Source organism: Charadrius vociferus, unplaced genomic scaffold, assembly GCF_000708025.1.
Source record: "Charadrius vociferus isolate BGI_N301 unplaced genomic scaffold, ASM70802v2 scaffold125, whole genome shotgun sequence".
Classification (NCBI taxonomy): Eukaryota; Metazoa; Chordata; class Aves; order Charadriiformes; family Charadriidae; genus Charadrius; species Charadrius vociferus.
Window position 1 is genome coordinate 3481900 of NW_009649036.1, and position 21351 is coordinate 3503250.

General features: G+C 41.9%; 2 protein-coding genes across 2 annotated transcripts in view; one reads left to right on the plus strand and one right to left on the minus strand.

Annotated features, from left to right (window-relative positions):
- Nucleotides 1-18124, minus strand: part of HELB (helicase (DNA) B) — a 57639-nt gene extending 39515 nt beyond the window's left edge. The window contains exon 1 of the mRNA XM_009887836.1: nt 18049-18124. Within this exon, the coding sequence (XP_009886138.1) occupies nt 18049-18124 (76 nt within the window). The remainder of the gene's footprint in view (nt 1-18048) is intronic.
- Nucleotides 18125-18394: 270 nt separating this feature from the next.
- Nucleotides 18395-21351, plus strand: part of TMBIM4 (transmembrane BAX inhibitor motif containing 4) — a 10716-nt gene continuing 7759 nt past the window's right edge. Inside the window, exon 1 of the mRNA XM_009887837.1 lies at nt 18395-18527. Within this exon, the coding sequence (XP_009886139.1) occupies nt 18395-18527 (133 nt within the window). The remainder of the gene's footprint in view (nt 18528-21351) is intronic.

A 21351-nucleotide genomic window follows, 5' to 3' on the forward strand; every position in this document is an offset into this window, starting at 1 on the left:
GCGGTGGTCCAGGAGACCCATGCGATGCTGCGGCTGCGCTCAGTTGTGCCACAGACAGAGCAGCCCAGCTGATGCCTGTGGGACCTCTTGCAGGTCAGAGCCTGGCCGACCTGAGCACCGAGGACTCAAGGAGTATCTGCTCAGGTATGGCATCAATCTAGACAGAGTGTGAGAATGGGCCTGTACTTCTGCCAAGTAAGCAAAAGCACCCAACGCAGTGTTTAGGCTGGCTGCTCCATGGGCATTCCTTGCATCTCATGGTGCCATCTGAGACATCAGGTCTTGCTCATCTACCCACCTGCTGCATGGCAAGATGCGACGTTTGTAGGATGATGACCTGGGACACCAGTCTACTGAGATCACCCACCACTCTGATGGCTTTGAGATGCCATCTACACAGCATCACTCCATCCTAATTTCTCCGCTTCCTGGATGCATTCTGCAAACTGTGCTGAGCAGTGGCATATCCATGCCTGGCAGCAGTCTCTAAAGCAGCGACGCCAATGTATGCAGTCTACCACCTGTTCCTGCCCATCACTAACCCCATACAGCAAGAGATGGTGCAGGTGGCTGCAAACTACTCCCCTGTTTCTCATCCAAGTCATAGAATCATAAAATTGTAGAATGGTTTAGGTTGGAAGGGATCTTGAAGATCCTACACCCCCGCCATAAGCAGGGACACCTCCCACTAGACCAGGTTGCTCAAAGCCCCATCCAGCCTGGCCTTGAACACTTCCAGGGATGGAGCTTCCACAACTTCTCTGGGCAACCTGTTCCAGTGCCTTACCACCCTCAAAGTGAAAAATTTCTTCCTAATATTTAATCTAAATCTACCTTCTTCCAGCTTGAAGCCATTCCCCCTCATCCTGTCACTACATGCCCTTGTAAAAAGTCCCTCCCCAGCTCTCCTGTAGGCCCCCTTTAGGTACTGGAATTAGTCCTGGGCAAAGAGGATACAGCCAAGGCTGTAGCTCTCTACTCCACCCTCTAGTGCTGTGCTGAGGCGCAGTTAAAGAAGCAGCAGGGAGTGGGACTGCTCCTTTCTCAGACCTTCAGTCACTTTGCATCCATGTGCTTCTCCAAATAACCTGTGTCTAGACCAGGCCAAGGCGACAGGAACAGACAGACACTGCAGCATCAAAGACCCTGCTGCAGTCACTATCAAATGTGGCAGGTATACCAAAAATGCACCTTAGTCCATTAAAAATGAAGAAATTTAGAATTTTCTTTATTTTCCAGTGCAAAGGAAGCTGAATTGGTGTCAATTCTTCATTTCCATAAGACCATGACAATCTTGGTCCAGTGCTGCAGTCAAGTAAAAGGAGGTGGCAAGCTCTTGCGGGTATTGGGAAGCATGGTCTTTTCAAGGCTAGGCTGGAGAAATGGCCCATTGCCAGTCCCCTTTCAGTGGCAATTTTTCTGCTAATCCTTAAGCTGTTTCTTCATCTGTTCAGTCGCAGAAATGTGACTTCAAAACCACTATGGTGAAAATGAATGTTGTTTGCTCACTTGTCTGTTTTTAGGAGGAGAGAACAGAAAGTTTTGGTGCTTATTGTTTTCTACAGATATACTTTAATGGCACGAGCCTGAAAGATGAAAGAGTATGAAAAGCTTCAAAGATGTTGGCTGACTGGCAGTGAAACTCAAAGTATAGAGAGAATTTTCCAGTGTTCGGTGCCTAAAAAAATGATTAGATGGATTGACAGAGTCATTGCAAGTGAGAGTAGCAGGAAATCCCAAAGCTGATCTCTGTGACACTGCATCTTGAAACAGTGCAGAGGGACTGCACGTGTTCAAGAGCCCCAAAAACGGAGCTGTGAGAAATAACTTATATTCCAACCAGACTTGAGCTTTTTCCTCCCTTGTGCATTCTCCCTCTGATTTCCTACATCTCTCACCATCTTTCCTTTTAACTTCTTGTTGCTTCTTCTACTCCCAAATTCCTCCCTTCTGGATTTCCTACTGCCCTTTTAGAGATCCTTTGAATACCTTCCTCCCTTCTGTTCACTCACATATGGTCACATACAAGAAATCAGAAAGTGGATGACTGTCTAGCTGAAAGGAGTCACAAAATCTTTCAGAGAGTGCTCTAAGAGGTTTAACTCAGCTCAAACACATTATCAACCCAAAGTACATAGCTACCATCATCTCAAGCTCCCGTCAAGAGCTGGTAAAGTTAGATGCATTCATCTTAGGTGAATATATAAAAATATGCATCGTTTGCATGAATATATAAAACATGGATATAGAAGGACTTCCAAGTGAGATACGCACAACACTAAATCAGCCAGGAAAGAGCTCTTTCACTTTCGATAGGCTGATGATTTGATAATAATGTTGATAAGTACAAGGGCCCCTCGTTAACAAGTTCTAATGACTGGTGGTACAAGGAAGAATTGCACTAAGCCCAGGACCGGTTACAAAAGCTGTGATGCTGCTGCCACCTGAGGTTTTCTCCTGGAAATGCAACCCTTGTGTGGAACGGGTTACACAAAAATGGGGGTGTAGATGGAAAAGGGAACCCGAGGCTCGTTAGTGCCAGAAGAGTCTCGCTGATGCAAGAAGAAGAGACTGTCCTCATGGGCAGTCCCATGCTGTGACCTTTTCCAGCTCTGCCCAAGAGCTGTACAAGCAGTTGTCAGTGCACACATCTGCAGTGCTGCCCTCCTGGCTGCCCTCACCAGCCTGGGCCTCCTCCTCGCCTTCTGCTTTTGCAGCCTCTGGCCGAGACAAAGCAGAGAAGTGATCCAACTAAAATCAAATAGATTTTAGGCTGCATCCAGAATACCACACACAGATTTGGGTCGCCCAACACAAGACGAAGTGCAGTAAGTTTAGCGGAGCGCTACCACGATGGTCAGGCCTGGAGCACTTGTGCTGACAAGTGGCTGGTGGACCAGGGCTTCTTCAGCCTGGGAAAAAGATGGCTTCAGGGGGACCTTATAGCAGCTTCCCAGTACCTATGAGGAGGTTATCAAGAAGACAGAGGCGGGCTTTTCCCTGCGGTATACAGTAAAAGGACAAGAGATGAGGACTGTAAGTTGAAAGAAGCTCCAAAGCCTTTTGAAACTTCCATTATATCCTAAAATATCTCAAAATAAAGTTAGGCCTTTTTTTTTGAGATCATAAAATATTAATAAACCATGAATAACCAACTATAGCTATTAAATATCTTTTAATAGTTATCTTTTCCAGCCAATGATTTTATTCTTTATTGCTTACATTCCGTATAACAGTAAAATCATTGCACAATATTTAACATTAAATCAAATAATGGTAAAAGATTAAGATCACCCCCTCTCCCAATCAGATAATTTAGAAAAAAAAAGATTTGTTTCTTGGTTTACAGAAGTTGATGTTTACTATTCCAGAGCTGTAGACATAATTTTACAGAGGGTTTGACCCATTTTAATAACTCCTCGGGCATGTATCTCCAGAACTTACTGGTATCCATACTTTCAGTGCAATTCTGAAGTACCACATGGGATCTCAGACATGACACAGCAAAACCCGATAATTTTGATTGATTATGGTCATCCAAAAGTATGTTTGTACTGGAATTCTATATAGATGCGTATATATATAGCTTACCTATGAGAAAAGGGTGGGGAGGGGAGAGAGAAAGAAGGGAGGGAGGGTGAAAAATCAGGCAAAGGAAATTCAATGCTTACATTTTCCTAATGCATCAAATTCTTCCTGTTTGTTAGATAAATATTTTATTGTGCATTACAGCTCCAGTGAAGTAATCCCATTTATGTACATGCTGGAAGAACAAGCTGAAGAAGTCTATCACTTTCTGTGAGATGCCTTAAATTTTTTCAAGTTGAGCAGATGCTTAAAATAAGCATACACTGGGTCAGTGCCTAACCACACCACTCGGTATTTATTAGTAGTAGTGCGTGGCTAATGTAATAGTTGCTTCTATTCTAAATTCTCTCTTCAGCTGTTCTTAACTTCCAAAATCAAATTCCTTTTTGACCTTAAATTCCAAATACTTGGCCTCATGCAAAAAAGCTGATCTTTGTACACTAGTTTTTCTAAAATCCATCCCTCTGAATTCACGTTACATGGAGAAGACAGAAGTGATTACCATGAAATCTAGCTCACTTTTTTTCATTCATATAACTAAGAATAGCCATGAAGTTTCAATGATGGTTGAAGTTGCAAATTCAGCCTCTTGTTTTACAACGAGACTTCTGCAGGTGCACCAGGACTCCCACTCACAGGTTCACTGAGCTCAACACAAATTTGGGGAGGATCAGGGTTTCATCTGTATGATGTTTAGGGAAGGACTGAGTACCCACAGTCACTGCAAGGGGCGAGGAGCCGTGGGGAACCCCCACGGGGGATCTCCATGAGGGTGAGCAGGCCAGGGCCCATCCCACCAACCCAGCAAGGGAGCAGGACAGGCGGGGCGACAGGCAGGGGCATCCCCCAGCCCTGCTGCCAGACACATTTGTGGTGACACAACAGGTCACAGAATCACAGAATCACAGAATGGTTAGGGTTGGAAGGGACCTCTGGAGATCATCTAGTCCAACCCCTCTGCCAGAGCAGGGTCACCTACAGCACGTTGTACAGGACAGCGTCCAGGCGGGTTTTGAATGTCTCCAGAGTGGGAGACTCCACCACCTCTCTGGGCAGCCTGTTCCAGTGCTCCACTACCCTCAAAGTAAAGAAGTTCCTCCTCATGTTAAGATGGAACTTCCTATGTTCAAGTTTATGCCCATTACCCCTCGTCCTATCACTGGGCGCCACTGAAAAAAGACTGCTCCCATCCCCCTGGCATCCTCCCGTTAAGTATTTGTAAGTATTAATAAGATCCCCCCTCAATCTTCTTTTCTCTAGACTAAAGAGACCCAAGTCCCTAAGCCTTTCTCCATAGGAGAGATGTTCCAATCCCCTAATCATCTTCGTTGCCCTTTGCTGGACCCTCTCCAGCAGTTCCCTGTCCTTCTTGAACTGGGGAGCCCAGAACTGGATGCAGTACTCCAGCTGTGGACTAACCAGGGCAGAGTAGAGGGGGAGGATGACCTCCCTCGACCTGCTGGCCACACTCTTCTTGATGCACCCCAGGATGCCATTTGCCTTCTTGGCCGCCAGGGCACATTGCTGGCTCATGGTCATCCTGTTGTCCACCAGGACTCCCAGTTCCCTCTCCACAGAGCTGCAAGGTCTGAGGTCTGAGGCCAAGCCAGAAAGTCAATCTGCATGTCAGGGTCTGGGTGAGACGGGTCCACAGCCAGGCAGGGCTGGGAGAGGGCTGGGGACAGGGTCACCTGCACTGTAGCTGGAGAAGGGACTGACAACCCTCGGCTGAGCTGAAATGGGGTCCCCTGACGTAGCAACAAGCCACTTTAATGCCTTTCATTCTGCTAAGAGCTCTTCACAAAACTAGGCAACTGGGCAACACGAAGTAAATGATTTATTACCCAAACATTTGAAAACTAAATTTTTTAACAGAATAAAATTTATACTCTATAGGGCGGTTGCTTTCTAAATACATGTCATACCATCCTGGTTGCTACTGCTCTGGCAACAGAAGTGTACTATACAGCATGTATGAAAATGTCATTTCTATGACATACCTTGCTATTCTGCCACATAAAACAGGGCAGGGCTGGAGAGTATGCAAATACTGAAAAGCTTCGGCTATTCCTATTAATATATTCAGACATGTTTGCTAGGATAGAGAGAAACCAACACTATGAAAAAAAAAAGACACTAACTAAGTGGGTACTTTGTATAATACAAAAATTCCACTTCAAAAAGCACAACAGTAGATGACAATCTTAAAAAAAGACCATATGGTAATTGCTACCTTTCTGGTTTTGAATATAGACTGGATATTCACTGAAGGACTTTGATATACCGTCTACTCTACATTACCCCCACCTAAATGGTCCGTTTTGTTTTTTCTTCATTAAATGCCACACAGTTGAGTTTTGTCATCAAAATTAAGAAATAACCTTGCTGCATTTTCAGAGGGGCTGAAGTTCATATTAGTCTTTTTCAGTACAAAATAATGACACTACTGCTGGAGAAGTACAAATGTATTTGCAATACCCATACTCTCAACACCTTCTTTTCTTACCTTTACAAAAAAGAAATGCTTAAAACAGACAGTGAAGCAATTGTGTTGGTATGAACACCAGCGGATAATGGAGAGTGGCTTACATTGAGTTGTACTGGAGGCTTTCAAAGCACATTTAATCTTAGGAAAAATCTATTGCTATTGCAGATTTCACTTATTGGCAACAAGGGTTTCTCAACTAATGTTGACAGGGCAAATCCATTCTCAGTGCAGTTATAAAAGGACTGACAGAGACATGGGAGACTACACGCCATCCCACGTCTTGAAAGGGTGCTGAAAATGCCTTTGTTCTGTACATGGCAAGATTAAAGAATTTTTTGCCTCTCCACCCCATGCTGCTCCTCTTACATCAGAGTAATTAGAATAAATGGTCTCCCATTTGACCTTTTTCAATGCCTGTGGTGCATATAAGCATATAAGATAACACAGGTGCTACACTTAATCCTCAGTTCAGCAAAGCACTAAAATGTATATTTTGAGACCTGATTTACAGGTATGTTTAAAAAGAAACAATTCTTAATGGCACCGGTGAATTGGGGCCTTAACAGACTTTCATGGTCATTGCTCAAGGAAACCATGAGTTAATGCAATTTTGTGGAGAATAGCACTTCTTCCATGCTTCATGCCAGTGATGCAGCTGGATTGCCCAGCACGGGCTGCCCCTGGACACTTCACACCCAGGTATTGCTCCATGGCGGCCTTTGCTCAATCGCATGCGAGTGTTTCTCCTTTCTCCACGTGACAGGTTTCCTCGGGAGCATCATTTGGCAACATCTACCGAGAACCAGCTTACATGGATACTGTCCAGGGTGGAAGTAATGGAACAGCCCTGGTGTCCACCATGTGGCAAGATGTACACAGCACTGTGGAGCCTCACATGTAAACAGGAAACCCCAAACACAAATCTAGATCAAATTCTCAGACCAAAGGTACTCTCCAGCAAACATTTTTCTTCAGGAATATATTTTAATGAAGTCAACAACAGGATACCTGGTATAGTGCAAGTAAATATTTTGATAAAGTCTAACACAAAATGGAATTCACACAACAGGTGTCTTTATGTACATTTACAAGTGTGCAGAGCCATGCCAGTATTTATTTGTAACTTAAAACTTCCACATTATTTTTTCTTAACATAAAGCAGAACAGCCCATGCTCTGAGAAATATCCATCTAGTTCAAGTAAGCTTGGATGAAGAAATCTAGGCATAAGGCAGATCTTGAATCCTTGATGGCTCAGCAGAAAGAAAAGGAGCGGTATTTTATATGTGCCAGTGTGGTCTCAGGAAAATCACTTTCACAGTCCATAGTTAGCAACACAGAAAGTCATTAAATGAAGTAAACAGTCATCTTAGATAAATGTGTTATGAATTTGAATGTAACATTGGCTGATGACAATACAGAGAAAATAAGACTATAAATGAAAGCTTAACTTCAAATGTAATGGCTTTGAACTTTTTCTATAGTGTTCCAAGTGCAAATTGTTTTTTACCATAAATAAATGTTCGGTGGATAAAGCCTGTAAGATTTGCTGGCAAAGATGCATGGCCAGAGCTATAAATATGTGGGAAAATCTAATAGTTCAAATTTACTCCAAAGGTCATCTGGAGTATAAATGTATTCTCAGAAAAATTATGCAGAAATTTTATCATTCTCTTCTTCACATGGGCTGAGATTGCAGGAAATAAGTAAGTCCTCACAAAATATAATGACAGGAAGAGAAAAATGCCTGTGCTGTGACTGAATCCAGTTTCTTCTAACAAATTATTATGTGTTCTGTGACATAAATTCCAACCATTAACCACTTCCATAGGCACGAAGCCAGAAGAATAGTACTGTTAAGACCGGTTTCAGCTAACCCCTGGAATATTTTACTTTTGAAAAGGTTGCATTTTCTAGACAAAGGAGGTTTACATGCGGCTTGGCAAGAAGTTAATGTGAAAAGGAAAAGCTAAAACATAAAATCAACTCACAACTGCAAAGTTTCAGTTTCTGAACGAAAGAGTTTCCACTGTTTCTTCATATGTTTTGCATACATATTAGCCAGGAAACATATATAATCGATATGTGAGTTACAGTGCACAGATGTTCTTAAGACTTGTTAACATGGGATGCAACTCCTCTATCATAAGGGAAAATGCAAAGTCATTTACGTCGCTTACATCCAATACTCACGTCACAGGGGAACGCGCAAGGAGTGGTGTGTTTGCTGGAACAAAAGGTAAGAATAAACATATGCCAGGGAAGATACCAAAGACTTTTCCTTTTCCTTTGCTTGCAGACAGGCACCAAAGACTTTTCCTTTTCCTTTGCTTGCAGACAGGCACAAGGTCCCAGGCGCAGTCTTGTGTCGGGAGTATTTCCAGGACGGCTGTACGAGATCCAGTTCACACTCTTGTCCATAATGAATGGGTATAAGCTACACTTCGTGGGAGCATGTCTACGCTAATTAGTACCATTTCTTCTGCAATTATATTTTAATGAAACAATCTTTAACAGAAATCAGACTGATAGCAAGTCCTCCCAAAAACAAGCACACAAAAAACTTGTGCTAACAGATAACTCCTCATAACAAAACCCAAGAAAATTATTACATTATTTCCATATGTACATAAACTAAATAAAACCACGTGCAGATACTTTCTATCACCTCTGATGTCTCAATACCACTAGCCAATGAGTTATTTGTAATATTGTTTTCAGCAAAAGGCAAGTTAGTTTTCCCTTCTTCTTTTGTTCTGTTCTAAACTTTTATCCCAGGGAGTGGAATTTCAAGGCATTTAGGTGAAATTCTCCTTCTATTAAAACCACCCAGCAGCCTTCAAAAACCCACACCAAAATAAACGTAGATAAAATTAACACTTGCAAGACTCAGATTGCATCTGAGTCAGATGACATCCTGCCTGGCCTGCTAGTGTGCACTAGCAAATCCTAGCTCAAAGGGATGGCCGTTACCCTCACCCAAAGGCTGCACGTACACGCGGTGGAATATGAGGGCAGATCTATCCTGATTCCTCCTTTATTATCCCAGCCCCCATCACTACAGAGTAGGTTCAAAGCTCCCTCACTGATTTGTATTTATTGCCAAAGACAGTCACTCCAAATTTCAGAAAACCTGTATTATTTAATATTGCGCTGCTCATGATGTTTCTTTTCAGCCAGACCTGCGGGAAAATTATTATTATTTTAAGCACACTGAAATCAAACCTCAACACAACCAGGAAGTCTGAAACAGTAGAGCTGAAACATGAACTGTTTCCAAGATGTTCAAGCTGTTCCTTAATGTACTTTGAATTATAAGCAAGGTCAGTCTCTAGGCTTTTGTACTCTTAAGCACCGGCAAACAAAGAAAACTAGAAAAAAAATCACATTTCCTGAATGAAATTATGCAAAAAATGAATGTTTTGGACATCAAGGAGGAGTACCCATTATTAAAACATGCAACTCTCAATATTAAACCAAAATTCAGCCTTATTTTAAAGTTGTTTCTTATTTATATTTGTATTTTTCACACACTCTGAACTACTTTGCCATAATCCCTTGTTAGATCCAGACCAACATTTCCATGTAAAACTTTTGAAAATTGCACAGGTAATAGTCTTAGAGCTAGTATAGATCAAAACCACTGCCGGAAATCATAGAATATCTCATCAATATTTTCAGCACCAGATCATTCTTTGGAAGCCCTAGCTTATCCACGTGCAACATACATTGCCTGAGAAAGTTGAGACTGTTTCAACTGAGAAGATAAAGAAATATTGGGCAAGATCTTAGCAAGGCAGCAATCTCATTTTCATACAGCAGCATTATTTTTAGCCTACACCTGCTTCAAAAAATTAACAGCATATGTTTGTCTCTGTATGTGTCTGCTTTGTGGACTTCAAAGAACTTCTCCTCTCCAACCAGCAACTTTTCACTGAAATTTTCTGTTGTCTCTCTGATGTTTTTAAGTTGATATGGGGGTGCAAGGTTTTTTTCATGCAAACTGAGCATTATTTATCAACCATTTCTAGAATTAAAAGATCTTCACGGTTCTTTTCACCTTTTTTTGTCACCACTATTACACTCTTTACACTGCTGTGTCCACAGAATTAAAACTAATAATCTAAAGGAGAGTGGTACAAGGATGCTGAAGATGGTCTCGGGGACTACGAGGCAGAGAGAAAAGTGAGACTCTCTTGCAGGGGATTTTCCCTCTCTCCAGACACCGCAGTTCAGAGCAGCGATGCCGTGATCCAGAACCAGCACAGCTGGCAGGCACTGGGGACTCACCTCCTACACCTGTGAGGAAGGCAGGAACACAGCTGGGGACACCTGGTAAACGTCAAGCCTCTTGAATTATCTTCGCATTTTGGAGCTTTTCAATCTCTCCACTTCTTCAGTCTCTCCAAAGACCAAAACAAGGTTTACGATAAAAGTAAACAATGCTAATGAAGCGGTAATGCATTTTCAGAAAAAAACAATTTCTAAGTAATAAAGCAATGTAAAGAAAAAAGCATTATGGCTGTTCATTTCTTTATGTTGCCAGAGGCATGGTAGATGATTTTCTGTCCCGTCTTTGGGTATGGATCCATGATATTTCACAAAGACTTATATTAGCCTATTTTTTCACCTGTGTCACAAGAGTGATGTTGCTGAGTTGGTAATGAACTTATCAGGAAAGCAAAATATTTTCTTATTTTTTTTGGTCTATTTAAAATTTATGTAATTTAAAAAAAATTAATTTAAAAACATTTTGTGTTTGAAAGCAATACATATTTTGTATCTACTGTGTACTTTCTCTATTGTCAGAAACCTGATTGGGGTTTTGTTAATCAAGAACTTTTCACATAAAAGACACTTCTGTCACAGAGAAACACAGTCCTAGTGTTGATTTTTACTAATTAAAGTAGAAGCTTTATCCTTTGTTAGTTCAGGATAGTGGTATCAGTGGGATGGGATATAGTGGTACCTATCTAGTGTAACCGAAGAGATGAAGCTACAGTTTCACAGCCAAAATAAAACTATGCAAAAGTTAGTCTGTATTTAGAAATACCATCAATGATACCATAAATGGTATCTACATATTGCTAAATTGTTGATGAATTAAAACATCTATAAAATTACAAAAATGCAGCAGTTTTATATTTGTTTTCTATTCTGTGTAGAAGTAACAAACTTCACAGATGCAGAATGACAGTGACCCTCTGAAAGAAAAATCTACATTTGTATTCTGAGAACTAGAAGGCACTTAACATGAGTTTTGTAATTTATTGCCATCATGGGAAGCATAAATTTCAGGAAAGCATGTGAGCTTCTCAAACTATATTCCCATCATCAACCTATTTACAGAAAGAATTTCAATGAGAATTATAATTATATGTGGGGCTGACAAAAAGCATCTTTTCCCACACCGGGGCTAATAGAAACTGTCAGTCAAAGCATCTTTTAGTATTTTTTTACCTTAATGATGAGATTCAGGGATGTGTGCTACACTAATTGTTTCCTAAAAGAAAAAGAGAAAGAAACCACTGAGTTCTATATATTTTTATCAGTGCATCATTAGAATTTTATAGCTTACCTTAGTGTATTAATTCTTCTGCAAAATTCAGCACAGCACAGCCAATTAAAAACATTAGTTAAAAAAACACATATGTTGCAAATTGGCCTCTGGAAAGGTCTTGTCTACAAGCAGCAGCTCATCATAACCACGACTACAACTGGCCCCCCAAACAGAATGCGTATGTGCCTGAAGCTCTGCTCCTACACATCTCTCTGAAAAAAAAGCTACAAGATATTTGGGATCGTTTATGTAAGTACTATATTTCTGGAGTGCCTAGTAGACACAACAATCTTCCCTAATATTGCCTTCAAATGCCATTAACAAAAACTTAAATTAGATAATCGAAGCCTTCTACTTCCTGGAACATAGGATGCAAGGAATGTTTAGGTAACATTTTCCAGTAATGCAAAATTTACTTTGGTTTTTTTTCGTATTGTAAAGACAAAAACATCATGAGGTCAGAAGCTTTTGTTCTCCTTGGCTCTTCAATAAATCATATCCATTTGAAAATGTTCCAGATGCGTATTTTAGATGGAGGAGGAACTCTGCTTGGGATTTCTTCCCCCAGAATAATGTCTGGCATGACTGACACCTTCAGCTGCCTCCTAAGTGCTTCATGAGTGTAACCACAGCAGTGCAACCTCTCAGCCATGTGCAAACATCATAGGAACGTGATGAGAAAAGCAACGCGATTTTGGAGAAGGCTTAAGGGAAAATTCACTGTCCAGACAACACCTAACTTCTATCATCCACTCCGCACAGAACATAGACGTGGACTCAGCAATTTTCAAAGTATTTTGAGATTCCCTGTGCATTTCCATCACTGGGCAAAAATCCCAAGAAGCCCAACATGAAATACCAGCCACAACATGTATTTCTGAGACTGGCAAAGAAATATTTGAACGGTTGGCACCACAGCATGGCTGGGAACCAGCTGGTCCTGCCATATACCTTGAGTCAAACACTGGTACCCGGCGTTTACCAGAACTCCAGTCCCGCTGCACAACAAAAGTTAGTTTCTCTGATGCTGTCCCAAGCTTAAACAGTACTGAAAGACTAATTTTTGGCTCTGACTAACATTTTAATGTGATATCCACAAAATAAATAGTTGGGCCAAGTATTAACTAAACTGTGATGTTATAATTAGTTTTCATGGCTGGAACGCAGGCTGCCACCCCAAAAGGCAATGCCCTCTCCCTGCCGCCAACTCCTGTGTGCCCATCGCCTTCCTCCTGCGGGCACAAACAGAAGCCTCCATGCAGATCAGCTCATACTGATTATGACCTACACATCGTTACTCGCTATGGAGTTATACCAAAATACGATTGCCTGTCAAAATTTATCTTTGGAAATGTCCGCTCCTGAAGCTCTTCAGGATGAGCTGCTGCACTTCCCATCCGCATTCCTTCTAACCTAGGCCAACATTCAGTTGGAAACAAATCAGCGTATAAAAATCAAACAAGCAAACCAGTTCAGGAAAGAGCAAAGTCATAAACAAGTCCCAAGTCCATGCAAACTCTGCTAAAAATACTACTTAATGTTGGCGATCAAAGGCTTTTTTAAGTGGAACTATAAATCCCACCTTTCCAGGATGAACTTCTGTCTCGAGCAATCTCAAATACAGCCCTATTTCACACCCTCAAAAAAGTAAACAGGTCTTCATAATAATCTGCGTAGGCATGTGTATTGCAAAGCACTTCAGAAAACCAGCAGTTTAACTACAAGGCAATCCCAGACCTACCAACGGAGGTGCAATCCCTCTGCTCTAACGCGAGGAGGGCACACGCTAGGTAAGGAAACCCTCCACACAGAAACTCTCCTCCAGCCTGGGAAATTCAGAGTCTGCCTCGGCAGCCCCGGGGAGTTAAAGTCCACACTGTGTGATTTGTTTGCGGAGAGTCTGCTGGTATTTAAGGAACGAACCCAGAGGCATGGTAGAGTCTGACTTTTGGGGAAGATATTTAATTTTTATAAAAGGTTGTTTTGTTGTTGCGTTGTTTGGTTTTGTGGTGGGTTTTTTTTTTTTTTTTGGGGGGGGGGGTTGTTTTTTTTTTTAAATTGCCAGAGGAGCTCTTATGCTTGGTTTGTGGCCTTTTTTGGCATTTTTGCATGGAATGACTTGCATCACAGCCATGTAAAATCAGACATTTCAGTCCTGCTATATACTAGAGCTCAGGGATCTTGAGACCGAGATCCAGTGCTTAGAAAATATCTTGGAAATGATGCTTTGGAAGCCAGCTGATAGGTCACTCTCTCCTTGATACAGAGATGATTAAGCAGAATTCTGCATTGATTTTCAGTTAAAGTTGCAGCATCTGAAACACGGCTGCTAACTTTAGTGCTTTAAAATACACAACAGTTGTGAAAAATTATTTCTTTTGGCCAGGAATCAAAAAAGCGCCATTAAAAGGGTTCACTTGCAATTACAATTATTTTGTTGGCAGGTATTAAGGAATGTGTTAAATATTTTAGCAGACATACTAAATTTCTAATTAGATTAGATGTCTAACACTAAGTATTTGATTTAATGAATCAATCAGTCTAATGGCTAACTCACTAAGATACAGAGACAACCATCTTCTAAAATAATTTTAAAATCTATTTTTCTCGGGCAAGGATCTCTAAAAACCAAAGGCAGTATTGGACAACTGGATTAGGACGCAATACATTGCAGATGTGCTTCCAATGATGCATGCTTACAGAACGGTCAGTAAGATCTCACACAGGTGACAGTAGGCCAAGTTTAGGGGTTTACAGTAGAAATTTACCTGGATTGCTGAATTTACTAGCATAACTACCACGACTACATCATTCTGGCTGCTTTTCTGCATCTTCAGCATCAACCATTTCTGAAAGAGGCTTAAAATGAAACACTGCTGTCAAAAATGTCTTCCCTTAAATTAAGTAAGTGTGCTTGCCCTACCAATTTGATACAGTTGTGCTTTCCTGAAAAGCAAAAGACATGTAGGATATGTCTCAACATGGATTTGCCCTTTCTCCTTGTTTACATAACTTAGATGTCTCGCTTTTAGGAGGGAGAGAGCTCAAGCACAGCTGGTGTCTTACCAGAGGACATCTTTGCAAGACCAAGACAGGACCTATATGCTACATCCCACTCAATGAGCAGATATCCTAAAGTTGGCTGTTATTAACCACAGCGTGGACATTTTGATCCCAAGTAGTGGGCTGACTGTCACCACAGAGATTACAGATCTGTTGAGTATAAATCCACTCTCTAGCCTGCTCGCCTCTTAGCAGGGACATCCTTCTGGAGAAGGCAGCACCGTGGATTTTTTACTGAACTGGACAACACATGTTTTGTAGAGATAACGCCACTAATAGCAGTTCTTGTAGGCAAAGCCTGCAGAGTTGGACATGGAGTGAAATACATAATTCATTCTTTTTAAATAAACAGGGGCTGCTGAGCTGCTTTGTTGCTGCAGGAGAAGTGATGCTTCTGCTTTTAAGTCACAGCATTAACACTTGGCGTTGATACGTCTCAATCCTAAAAGCACTGGAAAAATCTCACCGTAACTCCACTTCCAAAAAAAAAAAAAAAGAGCAGTTTTTCACAGGAGGCAGGGTTTGTCCAAACAAGATCTTCAAGAGGAAAAATGGGGATGATGTAGACGAGTGCTGAAAATATGCTGGATTCAATGAAGATGATTGTCCAGCCCATAATTTCTACAAAGGTACCACACATGAATGAATAATATTTCTCAGGCACATCATTCAAAAGCAAGTTCTAAAAGGAACATTTAGCTAAAAATTCAATAGTGATTATCCAAACCTCTGGCTGACTAATAAACTGCTGTTCTTTCTGCTACTATCTGATTACACAAGACTCACTAATGTTCTTAAAAATGGTACTTAAATATTAATTAACACTAGGAAACACTCAGGTGAGAGACCTGTCTTCAACTCTTTCTCCTCTGTGGGACCAAGCATGGTATTTAGGGATCTGCAGTATTCTTTTCTGACTGCTGTTCCAGAAAGGCACCTTGAAGCGACGTGGAAGTACTTTGCTCTGTCTGCAGCCATGAGCTTTGTTACTGCCTCATGCAAAATGAGCAGTAACTATATATCCGGCACATGTATCCTGAGACTTAATGCCGGTCTGCTTCATGCAACTAAATAATTAACTTTGTGAATAAGCAAAGGATTTGCCACTGACCCACTTCCAAAAGAGCCTGCATGAGGCTGCCAACAGTCTTTTTCCACCAGCACCAGAACAAACCTCTCACACCGCTTTTTTTTCCATATATGTAGGGTGCCATTGCTTAAGCACTGGCATCCTGTGCCTTTTAGGATGCTCCGGGGTATCCAAGGCACCTGCATGGCTTTGCAGATATAACAGAGGATTTACAGAAGCTCAGTGCCCTTCTGGAGGAGCAAATGGAATTGAGATTGATACCCGGAGGGCCATGAAATGGCACAAGACACATTTAGGCATCTGAATGCCACCCCTATTTCCATAACAGTAATAGTTTCTTAGGCTCTTAGTATATATGTGGATAGCTATTTATAGACAACTAAATACAGTGGTCTTCATCTGGAGCTGAAACCTGCTCTTCAGTCCCTGCAGAGCAGACCCCACCAATGGCAAAGCCATTTGAAATGCAGGATTTCTTCTCCTTTAACGGCATACAGACTATTACTGTTGTTACACGCGGGAGTTCTTATCAGGATCCGATTGCACAAGACTCTCAAACAGAACTAAGCAAACCTGACCTCAACTTTTCAAAATGCAAGGGGAAAAAAGGCTCAGAATGAAAAACATTCATGACAAAATTAACTCAAAGGTTTAGATAAACTAATTTACATGAGTACACCCAGGTTTTAGATGACAGAAGACTAGTCATTACAGGTGATGTAGGCTGTCCGGTGAAGACAGTAAAAGCACATTGGAATTTGTATAGGAAGAGCAGTTAAGTGTTTTAGAAACAGACTCCATATGGCACTCCCAAAATTAAAGTAGCTCTTACTGCTAAATTGAAACTGAACAAAATATCAAACTCAAACCTTGGTATGTTTTGATGTTTCATTCAGAGAAACAAATTCAAGAATGCTTCCCCTTCTATTTCATGAGGCAGTGCACCTATTAAATTGGTTTAGTTTGTGACATTACCTCCATGCAAGAAGAAAAAAAAAAAAAGAAAAAAAACCTTCTTCCATAAAAAAGGGAAAATTACCTATAACTGGGCTGTCAGTGTAGCACTCTATATTTCCCCAGGATTCAGGCTTACACATGGAATAAAATGGTAATGCTCTTTTTTTCAACTCCAGCAGTTACTAAAATCACAAAGGTGGGACTATAAGCAAAGACAGCTTTCAGCTTGATCCTGACCTTAAAGTAGAAAATACCTCAGCTTGTCAAAATAAGATTGCACCCTTGAAAGATATGAGACTTGCATAAATGGACAAACACCTTGGGAGAAGACTTTTAATGCTAGGATTAATTTATTAACTACCACACTACTCTATTAACTGCCAAGATATATTGACCCTGAAGTCCTGTTTTCAAAAGGAAACATACCCACCCCGACCCCATTCAAAATGTCTCACCAAATCGCATCAGGCAAACCGACATGTCTGTTCAAGAGCTGTTCACAAACCTTAAAATAAAGCTCCAGGCAGTGCAGGCAGTTAACTGCCACATCGTGCTCCCTGGCAGGTAAGCTCGTGCCCCCCACATTGATGGAGTAGTGCCACCAGAGAGCTCAGTTCCTAGCCGCAACCCATTTCTTATTGCATCTCAGACCTCCAGTGAGTCCAAGACCCAAAACTAACCTGGCATGTCTTATCAACAATGCACAGGGGAAAAAAAAAAAAAAAAAAAAAGGAGCTAATCAAGTTATAATACGGTGAGGTATAATGAAAAAATATAATGCAGATGGGATTTAATAGGAAAAAGACTATACATATCATTAGGGAGGGAAAGATGAGGGCTCTAGAAATCTGAAGGAGCATTGAGAGAAGTTTTTCATCCTGGAATAATGAAAGGTCGGCTTGGTGACCTGCTTTCTAAAGGGTAGAGCCTTTCTCATGAAACTGTAAGTACTAAAGAAGATAAACTCTCTTCCCTTGACCAGCGGATTTGGAAATTCACCATCAGGCATTTTAGAGCAACAGATGGCACATCTGTCCATGAATTTCTTTGCTATTTTCCTGCCCTGTAAGAACATCATGCCAGTTTTGCAGCTACGTACTGTACATTTTGAAATACAGTTTGGAAGAACTTTGCAATTAGGAAATTGTCTCCACTTCTCATGGAGAACTTCATGTTTCGAGTGTGAGGATAATTTCACAGTAACTCACATTTCTTCAAATCAAGATTCCTCAGGGTCACACAATAAAATGATCCCTCTAACTTAACTAGCCACCTATTTTGAAATTAAGGGAACAAAGTTCACCTGCGGATAAACGAATGGTTACCGGCCACGTGGATGCACCTATACCATCAAACTTCTCTCCTCTGTTTTCCCACATTGCTTCGCACCTGAACTGCGTGTGCCACGCTGCTCTGAACACAAATTGCCTGGATGTCACCTCCTTGTTGAAAGGCTGGCAGGCAGCCGCAGGGCCCCATGTGTGACTATGTACTCCTGGACCCACACACCCTGTGCTCCAGCAATATTTCAGCAGTCGTGTCTCACGCATTTGACGGAGCCATGCAAAGGTCACGGGCTTCACAATCTGGGAAGAAGAGACCAGTTAGTCCTGCCTCAACAACGGCCATGATGATGTGAAGATACGCAGATGTACATCAAAGCGATGCTGAGAGGGGTCACTCTGGGAACACTGCGCAAAGCTGCAGCAAACGAAGGGGGCTCTGGCACAATTATTCAAAACCAAACTTTTGGAAAGAAGCAGAATCCTGGCAATGCTCCAAGTACCTTTCCCAAGTACCTCCGAGCACCAGATGGACTTTTTCCAGCAAAGCCACCGATTATGTATAGCGCAGACAAAAGGCACAGAGGAGTCCGTGGTCCTTAACCAGGAGCTCTCGTGAGAGCGAGCTTCCTTTCCCCATACTGGAGTCCAAACCAGGACCTGGAGAACAGAAAGCTCTTTCACCCCTACAGGCACACACGCAGAGTGGAAGCGTCTAGCCAGTCCTAAGCAAGTCACTGTGGGACTGCAGCGGTTTCAAATAAAAATAGTGTAGTGGAGGCATGTTTATGGAAACATCAAATACAGAAAAGAAAGGCAATGTAAAACATACTTTGCTTTTTATAAGGCATATTTAGCATTTTACAAGGTATACTTTCCCAAGTGAGGAATGGAAAATTGCACAGACACTGAAAGCAGTCAGCCAGGCTCCGTGTTATTAAACCTTGGTTCAGTACAGTCACTCCACAGCACTGCTCACTGCACAGTGCATTCTGTGTGTGCCTGCAAGTAACAGAAAAAGATCTTAAGACAAGAATGATGCGCTCCGTTGGCATGAAAATCGCAGGCTTTATCAGTATTGCAGATGTAAATAATTCTTCCATTCTGCCACAACCCTGGCAAATTGTGCTCATGAATAGTGCCACTGAATCATTTGTTGCTTTGTCTCCTGCCTTTCTGAATAAGCCCATTACTGCTTCTTGGTGGCTTACATCGGACTAACTACTTCCACGCAGGAGGTGGGTGTGCGAAAGTGCAAAGGTGCACATGCCTGTTTCCTGCAATCTCCTATCTCCCAGCCTGTGCCTAAAGCCCAGGCTAACTGTTTCACAGCTTTACCCTGGTTACTTTTTAGAAGTTCTCCACTTTTTCATCCTGAATCTTCCTTACTACAGTTTAAGCCAAACTACCTCTTATGTGATATCTTCTCCACAGCTGAAGAACTGCAACAGCCTTTTATAAAGTATTTGAAGACTACTATTATGTCCCTCCTTCAGACTTTTCTAGGCTCAACCTAGTTGCAGGACTCGACTCTGTGGCAATGCTCTGAAATTTTCTCTTTCTCACACAGAAGTGAGGCCGTCTCTAAAAAGCGTTTTAAAGAAACCTGCACTGCATGTGCTAGGAGAAGGCAACACCAGATGCTTGTCCAGAACTCTAAATGCTTCTTCTGGGAGAACATCAGTGTTGTTCTTCTGCAGAGGCATGTGCAAGAAAGCAGGCAGCGCTTTTTCAAAAAAGTTACTATTCAGCAATGCAAACCATGCATAAATCTCCAAATTCAGGATTAAAGCTGAAAGATCCTGCTCTGCAGCAACTAAAAATGCAAAATTACATAGGAAAACCATAAATACTTCCCAGAACATAAAGTCATGTTCATAACTTTTGTATCTGCAACTGAAATGTAATATCTTAAGTCAACCCAGTAGAACTTTGCTCAAAATTATTTCATCACAGAATCATATAATTTATTTACTTCTCCCTTGAGAATCTGAATACAGTAGAGGCCACTATTTTCCAATTTTAATAGCAATTTTAGTCTAATCTATTACATACATTTCTAAAACGTCTATCACTTCAGTTTCCTGGCATGCTTTCGATAATATTCACAAGTTAAAGAATAACGTATTGTACTGCCCATCCCACATCCTAAAATCTTAGCTTTTGTGGATTCCTAAATGTGAGCTCCTATCCTGGGTAACTTTTGAGGGGCAATTCCACAAGTACAAAGTCTGACTGTACAAAGTGCTGCGTGATGCCTGAGGAATGTTGAGCATCTTTGTGTGCTGTTGAATTAAACTGAGTACACTTTGAAGAATAGGGCACAAACTTAGGAGAAAGCCTGAATAAAATTCTACTTTGCATTAAAGGTTTATAGACGTGAAACTCATCTCTAGTGGGATATGCATTGATAGTGAGCACCAGCGCCCAAAGCCTCTTTTATCATATAATCACAGAATAGTTTGGGTTGGAAGGGACCTTTAAAGATCATCTTGTCCAATTCCACCTGCAATGAGCAGGGACATCTTCAACTACATCAGGTTGCTCAGAGCCCCATCCAACCTGACATTGAATGTTTCTGGGGATGGGGCACCTACCACATCTCTGGGCAACCTGTGCCAGTGTCTCACCACCCTCTTGTAAAAAATCTCTTTCTTATACCTAGTCTAAATCTACCCTCTTTTAATTTAAAGCCATTACCCCTTGCCCTAGCACAACTGGCCCTGCTAAAAAGTCTGTCCCCATCTCTCCTGTAGTCCCCCTTTAAGTACTGAAAGGCTGCAATAATGTGTCCCCGGAGCCTTCTATTCTCCAGGCTGAATGATCCCAACTCCCTCAGTCTGTCCTCATAGGAGAGGTGCTCCATCCTCCCGTATCAGTTATTGCTCAACACAGGTAAGCATTCGTAGCTGTGGACATCCCCAGCTTGCTGGAGAACGCTTTCCACGTAGCAGCTGGAGGTGAATCAAAGGTGAAAAGCAGTAAAAGGGCTGACTTATCGGTCAGTGGAACTTCCTCTCCAGACCTAAAATAGATGCAGGAAATGGTGTTTAAGATAAACACAAACACAACTCCTCCTCAGGCCATTGCGACTCCTACGCCGGGAAGGCCTGGGTGGGGAAGTGTCCGTGTGCTGAAGCCATCACACAATCACAGAATGGTTCGGGTTGGATCTTCACAGGAAACCCACTCCCCCTCCATCCACTCAGGCAAATCCCGCACGGAAAAGCTAAAGGCCGCGGGTGTCCCTTCCCTACCGAGGGCTCTCCCCGCTGCCCGCCGCGCCCCACACCCACCGGCCGCCCTCCGCAGGCGCCAGGCCC